At 31.4% G+C, this 13,901-nt stretch overlaps 2 protein-coding genes across 2 annotated transcripts; both read right to left on the bottom strand.

The window, feature by feature from the left end:
* Nucleotides 1–139: 139 nt before the first annotated feature.
* On the bottom strand, nucleotides 140–1,261 carry LOC110992800. The gene is made up of 2 exons (XM_022258771.2): nucleotides 851–1,261; nucleotides 140–516 (listed from the first exon to the last, which is right to left on the bottom strand). Exons 1-2 carry the CDS (start codon nucleotides 1,041–1,043, stop codon nucleotides 161–163), a joined length of 549 nt encoding a protein of 182 aa, XP_022114463.1. The 5' UTR covers nucleotides 1,044–1,261; the 3' UTR covers nucleotides 140–160.
* Nucleotides 1,262–4,056: 2,795 nt separating this feature from the next.
* LOC110993012 lies at nucleotides 4,057–11,968 on the bottom strand. The gene is made up of 5 exons (XM_022259066.2): nucleotides 11,831–11,968; nucleotides 9,098–9,244; nucleotides 7,020–7,206; nucleotides 5,088–5,147; nucleotides 4,057–5,015 (listed from the first exon to the last, which is right to left on the bottom strand). Exons 2-5 carry the CDS (start codon nucleotides 9,238–9,240, stop codon nucleotides 4,134–4,136), a joined length of 1,272 nt encoding a protein of 423 aa, XP_022114758.2. The 5' UTR covers nucleotides 9,241–9,244; nucleotides 11,831–11,968; the 3' UTR covers nucleotides 4,057–4,133.
* Between the last annotated feature and the right edge of the window lie 1,933 nt (nucleotides 11,969–13,901).

The raw sequence follows: 13,901 nt of genomic DNA, 5'->3' as shown, positions 1-13,901 counted from the left end.
CGTCATGTATCATTATGCGTCCAAACTAGCAATCATGATACGCGCCGAAGCCACGCAACGGAGATACGATACACCGAAATGCTAGAAATGTGGACCCAGCTTTAAATGTATTGAGAGAACAGGAGTTCATAATAAATAGTTTTAGATAAAACAAATTTTATTAAAACACCAAATTGGGGTTTTTATTATAACAGTTTTTATATAAATATATCAATTCTTCCATCCAAATAAGATCTCTTTCTATGCTTGTAATATACCATTCATATGCTGCTATCATCCTTTCTTCTGTTAAATTATCAACAAATATATCTCCAATTATGCTTATAAAATCTCCTTTTTTAAACTTCAATTTGTTTTTTTCTTTCTCTTTAATTTTTTTTAACATAAAAGACTTAGTTCTAACCCTCCTATCTCCAATTTTATAATTTTTAACATTAAGTTCCTCAAGCTCATCTATGCAATTAGGTGGTAATTTATTATTATTTTTCTCACTGTTGCAGTAGACTTGTATGTTTGCTGTGAAAAGAATAATTCAGATATTATTTAATGTAAATTATATTTGCATTTCGTTTTTATTTTAAGAAATTTGTTATTTTCTCACAAATTAGGTATTACTTATAATAAAGAAACTGTATGTATGACCACTGGGCACATAGGGTAAACATACGAGATGTGGCACAATCTCATAAAAGAGAAAGATCTATTGAAATTAACTGATGTTTACGAATTCTTATTTCTTTATTAATATATACAAAATATGTTTTGTATGTATGATTAGTATAGTAATGGATGGTGTATTTCTTAAAAAATTCTAAAGTTAAAATCTGATAACAATATGCTAATTTTATACCTGTAGCGTCGCTTAATTGAATATAACTAGATTTAGTCGAAGCATTAGATACTGATGTAATCACCCCATGTAACATAACATTTTTAAATGGTTTGCCAAATATTTCGTAAACATATTTATTGTGCTCCGATTGCTTGGCCCGAAAAACATCTTGTATGTATATTTTAAGAGGAGTTTTCTTGTAATAAGCCATACGACTTAGAAATGCTGATGACTAACAAAACCTCAAAAACTAAAAGTCGACCCTCACAAGTTAACACCTCTTTTGTACTTTTTTTACTAGCACTTCGTAAAGCGTAGTCTATTTTTATTATTATTAGTAATCAGTAATCACTAATCAATAAACATGTAACTAAAATCCGTTTTATTTTCAAATTTCGAACTTTCGAAGTTAGAATGCAGCCTGTCAAAGTCAAGAGTGAGAGATGACTTTAACTCAAAGTCAATACTGTCAGTGTCTTTCGGTTAGCTTTAATCGGTTTGTTTGGCAGTAGCAGCAAAGATATTATGTGAAATATCTATTATCTTTATGGTTATTATAAGTCGCTGATATGTTATATAGAAACTTAGAACTATTAAGATTAAGTTTTCCTTGCCAAATTTAACAGTACTGTCATATTATTATACAGTTGTTTTACAATTTACTTACATATTTTATGAAATTGAACCGGTGACACAGCTTTTATTTATTACAATTTACAATTATCAAAAAAAATATTAAAGACATACTTACTGTTATAAAGTTGTAAAACGTTCAAGTTCAGACTTAATTGAAATTCAATACTTTAATTTAAACTAGAACTAACAGTTTTATAAAACAAGTCGGTGTGTACAATTTTCTTTTCAAATTGAGAAGTTACCTACATTTTATTTTATTTTTTTCACTTGGAAGGAACATTGCATTTCTACATATTGGATATTAATTGGATATCATGTAAAATATAATTTAAGTTTAATCTTTGTACTAAAAAATTGTTTAAATTCGATTGCGTTGAATGCTATCCATAAACATATAGAGAAAAATCTTTCACTACGATTCCTGACAACAAATAGAGTGGCAAAGAGTGTGAATTTTTGAATTTATGAAAACGTTATATATTTTTACCTGCAGGTACATACATATTATCGATCATTACACCACAACCAGTATAGGTGTTAACACAATAAAATATTTCTCCTTTCATGGTATATTATCTGGATAAATTTACCAGAAATAGTGTCATCAGTTCACCAATAAGTATATTATTTCTGTAGTGCAACAAATCTGTTCAGCGGGTTGGTCTCGTAAATATATTTAGTAACTTAGTAAAAACTGTAGACTATAAAACTGCAAGTGTATACGCTATCGGAGATAAGCTGCGGTCTATGGACTGTCGATTATTCCCAACGATTCCGCTAGTGATGTTATAGTATCGATAAGTTTTAGTTTAATGATCACAGGCGTATATTACTGCAAACCTACATAATAGTAATATCAATTATTTTGTTGTTGTTGCAGTCATTATTTATTCAGGGCGAAATAATACACTAAACGTATGTCAAGTCTTATAATGATCTCTGATTAATCTCATATACGAATACATGTAACGATAGCCACCTTGAACAGCCTTAAGTTATTGAACATGACTGGAACCTCACCCCCTTATAAAACCTAAATCAGTGTAAAGACTCTTGGGCCGGGGGGTTCAGTGCACAGGCACTAATTAAAGATTTAAGTTGGCACCTGGTAGATAGTACCGGTGCACCCAGAGCTTTTTAAAATTTATATAAGAGTATTTTTATTTATTTTCTATTTATTAATTTTTAATTATTATTAGGTGCGTTAAGAAAATTCTATATTTTTTCAAATATAATCACTTTGCTAAAGTTAAAGAGACTGACGATTGATTAAAGACAGAAGGACACTATAATATGTAAAAAACGGTGCAATTGTTAAATGACGTTCGGAAAAATCACAAGCCAGGTTGAGTAAAAATAAATAATTTATAATAAAAAATATCGATGTATGGGACATCACTTTGAACGAGCTAGTCACGTGCGCTGAGTCCGCTGGCGAGCTGCCAAAGGAGATCCGGCTACATACTGTGACGAAAATATTTTAAAAATTCACTTTTGCACTCAATTTTATGCTTATAAATTTTTATGCGCAGCGTATTAAAATGAGACTAGAATCCGCAGTTGGAATGCATAATTTTAATCAAAATTATACATTGCAGTTAAGAATCTCCAAAAATTGTATTTTTGAGAAAATATAATTAACGAATATATTAATATATTAACCTAAAAAGCAATACCATTTAAAAATTATTAAATTGTATTTATTTAATGTTTGGTCCCATTTAATATAACGCTGGCAGCATTTCCTTGCTGTATTGCGATACTTATTATATATTATTAGTTGAGCGAGGAAAGAACCAGCTCTGGGGTTACCGGTAGAGTTTACCAGGCGCTTAATTACATCTAGAATTAGTGCTTGTGCACGTTGTTAACCTTACAACATAAATGTCTTACTCAAAAGTGAAAAAAATTCGTAAAAGACTTTTATTCGTATGTTGGAAATCAATAAATTTTGATAAAAAGCTTTTGAAAAATACTAAAATCTAGGAAATGTTTTGCTTATAACATCCCAACACAACAGTGTTATATCTTCCTAAAGTCATTCCAGCTCCCATCTCTCGTAACATGTAGACGGAACAGTTTTGACGGACTGCGCTTAGTTCAGGAGAATTTTGCCTCAAAGCAGGTGCTTTAAATTTGCAACCAGCTTCCTAATTAGCTTACTACTTGTGAGGTAGAACGCTTCGAGATAATTTATAGCCAAACTGATCTCGTAAGACAAGCTGGAGAATAAGTGGCTCATTAAAATTCTTTTTATCTAAGTTTAAAAATGGCGTTTTGCTGTTTTTTTTTATAAATGCTATTCCTAAAATAGTTAACGATCGTTCTTGGCAAATTTCATTTCCTGGCTGGTTCACTAATGCAATAAAACAGAATTACATAATTTATAATAAGTATTAAATTCTGTATAAGTGATTCGAGAAGGTGAAGTATCAGATGAGTCTTCTGCTCGTTTTCTAAACTAATTTAAAATCTGCTATTTAATGGTTTCGGGCACAAGAACAATTAGAAATTAAGTATAATTTTATGTAATTTATTCAAATATTTAATACACAATAAATAACGAAACAACATTGTTTTCTTATAATATTTACAAAAACTTTATCGCAGCCCATCAAAAGTAAAATGAACTGTCAAAATTTAAAAAAAAGCAACATTTTCTAATCTATTTGAAGCGTAAATATTTATTTATTCTATCAATATAACTGTTAGATAATACAGGCTTTGAATTGATCCTGTCATTTAAATTACTCAAAGACGATGCAACATACGACGCTGGAGTAGAAGTCACAAAGCCTTGATTTAATCCCAAATCATAGTTATAAGAGTTTTTGTTACCTATTAATACAAAATCATCTGCAGATAATGATGATGGGCTGTTTATTTCAATATTTTTGTAATTTGGGGTTGTAAATAAGTGTTTTATTTCATCATACGCTGGCCTAACTGTTGTCGACGAGGACTGGGTAGGATTCACTTGGAATAGCTGTGAATTATATTGAAACGGGGCGGTTGAAGTGTACAAACTCTGTTGATAATATGGTGCTGCTGTTGTGCGAGTGATTTCCTGATATGGGGCCACAGTACTTTCATAATTCTCTTGAACATAGGGACCTACAGTTGATACCGGGTTATATAATTCATTTTTATAATTTTCAGCGGAATAATCGTAATATTCCTTAGAATCATACTGATTTTCTTTAACGGGTATCTCATCTCTATAATTAATTTTACCGAAATCATAATTGGTGTTGTCTAAATTGTTTACGTTATAAGTGGGTGCCGGTTTGCTGTATTCATTATGTACGTTGTCCACATAGTTGACATTGCTTTGGTATATAGGGTTATCAACCGACTGTTCGTCATATCTGACATTGGCTTTATAGCCGTTGTCATCGGCCGTATAGGAGACGATTTGCAATCTTCCATCGGGCAGTCGAACCCTGTACTCGCCGTTTGTAGAGGATCCCACGCTTTGTTGTTTGTGTGAGAAATCATCGCCGTTTTTCTGGTCCTTAACTATGTACGAAAAGGCATAGTTTTGTCCCTGAAAATATTTAAGAGGATTGTTAGCAAATTAAAATCAATGTCCTGATACATTGATGAGGAAATTTCCTACCTCACTATAATCTTGCTCTGACGATACACCTGTCTTGTATTGTTCTCCTGGTTGTTGATTCTGAAAATTACGTACCTACATTTAATTTCAAAGTAAAATTAGCTTGGCATCTGCACTATAATATGTAGGCCATAAACAAAATAGCCCATAAATTATTATTTTGTAAGTATTAATATCAAACAATAAAAAATACACAGTCACGTAAGGTCATAAGTAACAATATCTTATGGCATTTGTTTAGCGACAAGAGATCTGGGTCATTCAGTGTTGTGGCTATCCTGACTTGCTCTTTTGATTGACGACTACGTAGGCCACGAAACTATGGTTTTTTATTTATTATTTTCTACGTCAGTTTTATAAGAAATATTGAAAAACTTTTAGTAAAGCAACATAGAACCGAAAACTTGTATTAACCAGTAATATAAGTTACTATTTTCGCAACCATACGCAACTTTTCTACAACCTTTGATAATATTATTTTATAGGACTAATCAAATTACCTTCCCGGAGCCCAAGATCTTTGTGTATGTGTCTTGAGCTTGGCTGTAATCAGTGTCATGATTATTTGTCAATATTTTGCCAAGAACGATCATCACGATGTTTTCCTTCACCGTTTGAGCGAATGTCAAATTGCAAAACACTTTAATATATATTTACGCAATGCTATTTTGAATATCACTTTTACATTTAGTGGCCTCACCCCGGAAATCCCTTGATATTATTTCTCCCCTTATAACTGATTGATTAGATCCGGACTGCGAGTGACGGCAGGTGTTTTGTTTTTCTCGATACTGCCGCTTCATCTCAACATTTTTTACTGAGAAAAAGCTCTTTACCTCTGATTAAAACAAATAGAGGGGACGCTTTTCTTCTAAGTTATGTGCCCAAAAAATGTAAAGGCGAAAACTGTATTGCGTGAAATGGCCTTTATACAATGATTTAAGGTGTTCGCTTTATCTTACTATTAGTTATTATTTTATTTCATGTGTAGTTTATACATTTTGTATAATATATTTATTCTAAAACTGAAATTTCCTGAATAAAACTTCTTCCTGTCCCTAATAAAATCATGTACTGCTCCTATCGTTGCTGTGTTGCTTTAATCACGGAAATCGGTATAAATCGCTAGGAGTCTGGTAAACCTGGAGGGATTTTTATGAATTTGAAGCCAAGTTCATGAATGGCAGACATCGCCGCTGGCCTTGGGCGTTATTTTGGGGAAATTAAATAACTTTAACGAATTTGCCACGGTTTCCTTACGCAACTTTATTATTTGTCCCACGTACGTAAAGTCCCCGTCATAGTACCTCAATTATTCGATTATTACCGTCCTTATCCATCACAGTAAAAATACATACAATGATCTTACCGGTGGATCGTATTAATTTTCTTCGGAGTTTGAGATGACGCTCTCTTCCTAATTTTCGAGCTTTGTAAAATTCTCAGTCTTGTTTGTTTCTGCACGTCAGTAGCATTCTCGGTACCCAGCGCTGACACTTTTTTCATACCCAAATCATTGTGTATAGTATTATGGACTTTGCTATAGAGATCTTCTGTTAAAAAACAGTATCAAGACGATCGGCCAATGCAGTGTTTTTAACTTTTTAACCGTAGAATATAGAGGAATATCTAATGTTGTTCAACTCATGATTTACCAGCTCTGGAGTAAATATTTCTAGTAGATTTTATTACCGCGCGAAATTTTATAAAATTTAATGATCTCGTTCCGATACGATGCAAACATCGTCTATTTGAAAAAAATAATTGCGAGATATTACGAGTACTATTATTTCTAATGTCTTGGTTATGTCTGATGATATTTTTTATGCTTTTTCTTTCTTTTTCAAGGAGAATGTATCACTAATGTTGTAGTCACTTACATTTTAAGTAATTTTTATTAGTAACTTTAATGATTTTACTTTTCACTCTTACCGTATAGCCTAAGCTATTGTAATTTCCGAAACTTGGTCGATACGTCACGGGGCTTATGTAAGAGGAATCGGCTATTGAATTGTTCAGTTCACTCCTTGCTATGGACTCTGCCAGGGGACGAGAAGTTACCACTAGTGGAGGCTTAGGGGGCGGTGGGGCATCGTTGGGGAATAAGACTGGCCCTTTCCTGAAAAAAAAAAATCAATTTGTCACACGACACTTTTTAACAAAGAGAACTTTTTGTAACGAGTTTTGAGTATCGCATTTTTGAGATAAAAATGGTTGCAGACTGATCACCTACTTGACGCCAGAATATAGGATTGTAGCGCGGTTATGTTTTGGCTAATATAGCCAAAACATAATAATTTATAATATAAATTATTATGTATAATAATATATATAGTTATGTATGTATGTATAAGAATTATAAAATAATTTAATTTATAAAGAAATATATCTTTTAATTCAGCACCAAAATGCTTTCTCTGTAGGATGAGATAAACGAAGTAACAACAAGGAGAACTCAACAAATCTCTCTCAACTCTTATGAATCTGAATTTAAAAAAGCTAAATATTAAACTTAGTGAAGAAGCAGTTAATATAAAATAAGTAGCAGAATGACAAGTCAAAAATAATTTATTCATATAGGTGACACAATGTACACGTCAAAAAAGCAATATGCATTAAATGCTTCTAATTTTACATTTACAGCTAGTTCTCAAATCAAGGTCGTAGAACGAAAGAGAAGAACTGCCAATAAACATACCGTTTATAAAAGCCAATAGTTTAAATAAGTCAATAATGAGTACACCAGAAATTGATATAACTATTTGTTAAATTTAGCCCTAATCGTGATGATTCGGAGTAATGGGCCATTACATGGATGCTTATATATCCTAGATCAATGAAGAAATAATATCGTGTGTGTTCGGGGTATTTGTTGTGTTTCCCCAAGGGAGTCAGTGCGGAGTAAGTTTAAGGAATTAAATATTATGACGCTATCTGGTCAATATATTTTTGAAGCCTTGTTGTATGTACATTGTACAACAAACTTTAAACGATTTTAAAACAAATGACTTTCACTAGCATAATACTCGAAACGGAACTAATTTTAGCGTACGACCAACCAGACTCCAGAAGATAAAACACTCCTTATATGGATTTTTTTTTTACAACAAACTCCAAAGCGAAATTAGAGAAATATCATGAAATAAATTCGTTTTATCTTTCTCATTCAACAAACATTTTTATAAATTTGACTAATTTGAAAATTTTATGTTTATGTTAAATATCTCATTACATTTGGACATAAAAGGGTAATAAATGGTATAACCTTTTGTTTATGAACTATATGTATTATGCACATATATAAAAATAATAATTTCAGATAACTTAGACTAACACATTTCTTTCATCTCATTATTTTTAGATATTTGTTTGACATTTTTAATATGTATTTAACAACATTAAAACATTTTTAAAATGCATTACATTGATAAATTCGTAGTTCATCAAGTGTTATCATCAACTCTATCCAGCACTTTAGATCATCAAAGGCTAATGAGAAATCGATATGACTATTGGATGTCCAAAACATTTAACTATTCAGCTAAATGACCGTACCGACCAGTTTAACAGTACCTGTGTTTACACTCGCTATTGTGGTTAAGGGGTGCAGCCACTGTCCAGAATTTGACGAAATTATTTTAACTACTTCTATTTTAGTAACTTAAACAAGTGTTATCTTATAGTTTGTAGGGCGCCACACCAGGGGAATCGGGTTCGATTTTAGAACGCTTTTGTTCTCCGTCACTCTTGGGTTGTGAGGGTCACACGGCAAGGCATATTAGGTTAGAGACATAAAGATCAAATATATCCAAATAATCCTGTGTCGGTTATATGTTTCTGCCCTTTTGTTTGAATGCCTAGAGGGATTACAGACAGTATTTTGAAACGGATTTGGTTGGATTAGTACGCCACAAGATTACAAAAAACAGCCCAATTTTTTGGTTATTATTTGATTCTAGTTTCGATGAAAAGTAAAAACCTTAATTAAAGTATACATATTCATTACTTACTTGGTAGGTTTCGAGCTGACTTCTTCAAGATACTGTCTTACTGGGTTTGAATGGTAATTATAATGAGTCGGAGCAAACTGATGGGATGGGTTTGGTATTTCTTGACTTTTTACCAGCGCTATGAGGATGAACAGGGTAATCATTTTTCTGCAATGAAAAGTACATTATTATACTCAACGAAGGAGCAATTTTAAAGAATGGCGGGGCTGAAGATTGTGAAAAAGAGAGTGTCAAAGAGATCCTTGACTCATGCGTTCCACGCCCTAGATTTTGACTTCTGATTATTATATAATTAATATTTATTGGCATACTACAATAAGATTTTCATTATTAAATCTTATATTCTAAGAAACCGAACAAAGGCGAAATATTTGATACAAAACGTTCCTTGACTACGGTAAAAAATACAAAATGTTGGTAATAAATAATTTGCAAACGTTTGAAAACAAAATATCGTAAACATCAAAAGGGATATCAGAGTTCAATAATCCATCATCCCTAAACAAAACGGCATTTTCACAGGCGGAAACAATGGTTACCATGACAACCGCAAGATGGCGGACGCCGACCGCGTTCGCACGACAATCATGCAATCCTGATAGTGATTGTTTTTTATCATACTTTTAAAAGACATTGATTGTGTTACGGAAATAAATTAGAGATACTAAATATTTTCCATTAATTTTCTAGGTATGATTATTAAGATTGTGGATGGTTGGCATTTTCGGCCCTCCAGATATCGAGGCTTGCTTTCTTACCTGGCCTATATATCAATTATTTTTTTGCTATGGTCATGGCTAGCACTTGCTTGTTCAATAAAGAACTATGGTTAATAAATAAACCGCAGGTTTTCTTGTGACATCGTCTCAAATAAATAAGCTCACTCCTAGAAAAAAATTGCCACTGACTCGTAATCGTGCTTTGTTCTTCATATCACACCAACTACCCCAAAAAGCTCAGTTTTGTAAAGCCTTGACTTGTTTAAGCTATCGCGGAATATGCTTGCGTATTAAGAATATCCATAGCGCTGAATCCCCTGCATCATGAACACTCCCTACATCACACCCTCGCGTACATACCCTCACTCACCCTCACCATCACACAACACAGCCGAATTAGGTATTAAGTATTAATTTTTTTCGTAAAAAAAAATTTTTTTTGTATATAATATGTATTCCATTTTCAGCTTTATGTTTAGTATAAATGTTTATATAATAAGCTTACATAATAATGTATAAATGTACATAATTTATGTAAGCTGTGGAAAAACGAAATAAGATAGAAAAGTGGCATTATTTCAATTACCAGAAATGATTAAGCGTGATGCTACTGGTTTGATACATTATTTATTCACTACTTGTCAGTGTCTTGATAATAAAATATGAATAATATTTATTAGTCAAAAGGTTCGACATTTACATGAACGTGATTAATAAAAAGAACTTCAAAATGTTATCTGTGGCAGCAAAATTGTTGTTGTATGACTACAAAGAATCCGTAGGGACATCCAAAGAGTCTTTATTCATTTCGCAATTTACTTGTTATTCGAACGAGCCGAAATACGAAATCTGATATTCGAGCGTAAGGAAATTATAAACGTACAATATACGATGCAGTCAAGCATGAGTTATTATTGTGAAATTGAGTTGATAATCTCATGGGATGTTATTTAGGAACATGCGAGTTGACTTCTGTTATATATAATTTATATTATTAATTACATAAAGAAGTAATAGGACATTGATTAATTAATGTATCGGTTAACTAGAATGTGTTATAAATGGTTTCCATGACATTTTACAACCAAATATTTTTATTTAGCGCGTTTCTTCGTCTCAATTATGGTACACTAGTAGAATTTATTAAACTTTTTAGGTTTATGACAATTTATAAATAAATCATAACCTACAAATGTATTTATATATTGAATTCGTTTGATGATACTGTAATTTTGTTGCTTTTATTGATCCGCTCAGCTCCAGCCTACCCGTCAGTAACTCCCTAAAGCTTTTCGATTTTGATCCTAACTGAAATGTTGTGCATTTGTACCATGTGAGTTGTGACCTAACGACCAGTGGTTCTACCACTAGTAGAGAATTGTATGGAAATAGCATAGAAAAACTTCTGGAACGCTGACGCTATCACTACTGGAAGTTAGGGTTCACCAGGCGTCTGCTTAAATAATAATTGTTTACAACTTTTTTTAATTGAACATGTTATAGAGATATACATAGATTATAGAAACAGGTATAGATTATAAATACATTCATATTTTAGGCGAATTATATCGATATTACATACTTACACCTTCGATAATGTAATAAAGGCAAGTTATTACCGTTATGTGGCAATTCAAGAATTCACGTAATAATTTGGGTTAAACTTTCGCTGATATTTTTTTAATTACAATGCGTTTCCAATATATACCTAAACGAAACTTGATTATTGCTTAACAATCATGTAGGTTTCATCTTAAAGTATAAATAATTAATTAATGAATTTCAAAGATATCACTTTAGTATGGATTGTTTCCATATTTCGTGAAGAGTTTCTTTTAATAATTTAAGTTAATTATAAATGTATTTTGGACTGAAATGTATTAATTGTCTAATAGTAGTTAAGTACTATTTCGTCTATTTGTCTGTATTTTATCAACGAAAAGAAAAGTCAACACATGCCAAGAAGGTAGAAAGATACTAAACTATAATATGCAGGGACTTAAATTCGTCTTACCAGTTATTTAAAAAGTAATAATAATACTTATTGTTTCGTCACAAGCCTTTAAAATGTAGTTCGATAGTTCACAACTAAAAGCAAATCACCAACTCACAATTATTATCGCTGAAACGTCACTGTCAAAATGCGCGGGAATTAACAATGACAGCGCGGGATAAAATAAGCGCTATTAATACAAACTGCATAGAAAGTATATTTTGCAAGTTTGTCGCATACATGGTAGAAAATTATCAGGTATTTATCAGAATAAAAATTATAGTATTAACGATTGTACTGTTTCACGTCATGTAAAATATACAAATCATATTTACTACTATAATTACAGCTTATTGTTATATTTTAGTGAAATCAACATTTTATTATATTTTTGTAACACAAATAGTACATGATATTATCGACGTATTTAAATTAAATACGAAATAGCAGATGGACTTTGGTTTGGCATACCCTACACTACCATTAATCCATATCTAAATTTTATACGATTTTTGGTTTTTGGTATATCAGTAAAATACTATCTTCTTTTACAAATATTTAATGAAGTAATGTTTAAGTATATCATGATTTTTTGCTTCAGTTTTTCGCTCTATAAATCAGTTTTAGAATAGTTAAACCAATTTAATTTGAATAAAGATTGTAGTCGAAATAGATATTTTTTTTATACATATAATTTCTTTTTTTGGATTTAAGCGCCCTCAATAAAATTTTGTGAGTTGTATGGTAAACTATTTGTGATTTAGATGCAAGGAATTTTTTTTCAATCTAACCACACGTTGTTTCTAAATTATTTGTATTGCCTATAGGCCTTTCGTTGGTGGTATAAATCGAGGTATATACTATTTATTGTTTTTGTTGTATTAATTGTACAAACTATGTATAAATTTACTCTTACTGACATTTAATTAGACTATATTTTCTTATACTATATATTTTTGAGGCATAATTATAAATTGTACATATTTCTGTTAGGTAATCATATAAAAATCCCCCTATTTTTAATTACTACTAATTCAGGAAATTCAGAGCTTTCTCTTAAAAGCCACTTGTACTTTAAACAAATTAACTTACATGATCACATTGGTAACGATTTATTCATACATTATAACCCTTAGTAATCCGTACAAAATCACTGTAATCACTTAATTATCGGAAACTAGCGTTATCGAGGCAGTGTTGAATAATTGGCGGGAAAACAATAGTTCCCATGCCTTGTAACATAAAATTGTTTGCTTTGTATACAAAGGCGTACAGATAGAGTTTAAAAACAGCAAAATATGCAGAGAAAGTGTATATTTTATAAACAAAAACATTGTTTAAATAAGATCAAATGTATTTATTTTTTATATTATTTTTACATAGTTTTAACTTGTACGGTATTCTTGTTGTAGTTAACTTCCGAGTAAATAAATTCTGCGTCGAATTAATGTTAATATTAAATTAGTAGTCATAATTCTCGCTAAGTATCGAATCTTTAAGACTACTTACTTACAATAGTAATAAACCTTGTAATATTCTTATAAAATACAGACCAAAAATAATCTAAAATTGCAGTTTCATTGACGTATGATATCTTATCAATATATAATAGAGATTAATGGCTGAACGATTTAACATTTTATGCATCGTTGAACCATGTTTAAGCGACTTACCGTGACTTTATTAAGTTATTACTTAAAGACATGATTTATTTTAAGTTGAAGTCTGTTTATTTTTATTTAAAAATTTTTTTTTAATAAAAACATATGTTTAGCCACAAACCCAACTGATAAGTAAGATATGTCCTATTGGAGATCAGTAGATCAGCCAGTCTAGGAAATCCCTATTTTACCACCGCTTAAATTAACCCATATTTTACTGCCCCGTTATAGGTTCTTACAGGCTGCCAGAGTGCTGGTTGCCAAATATTCATTTTTTAACTGAGATATTGTGATCTTGCTGTCTGCGACTATTAAAATATGATTCAGGGCTTTTCAAGCAAGAGGTCATTGACCCATCTTAAAAAAACTATACAATGCAAGATGCATGCACAGTAACAAAGACGGTATCGGAAGCAAACTGGTCCACTTCA

Source organism: Pieris rapae, chromosome 9 (genome assembly GCF_905147795.1).
Source record: "Pieris rapae chromosome 9, ilPieRapa1.1, whole genome shotgun sequence".
NCBI lineage: Eukaryota > Metazoa > Arthropoda > Insecta > Lepidoptera > Pieridae > Pieris > Pieris rapae.
Note: the sequence above shows the minus strand (reverse complement) of the source record. Positions and strands in the feature narration are given on the sequence as shown.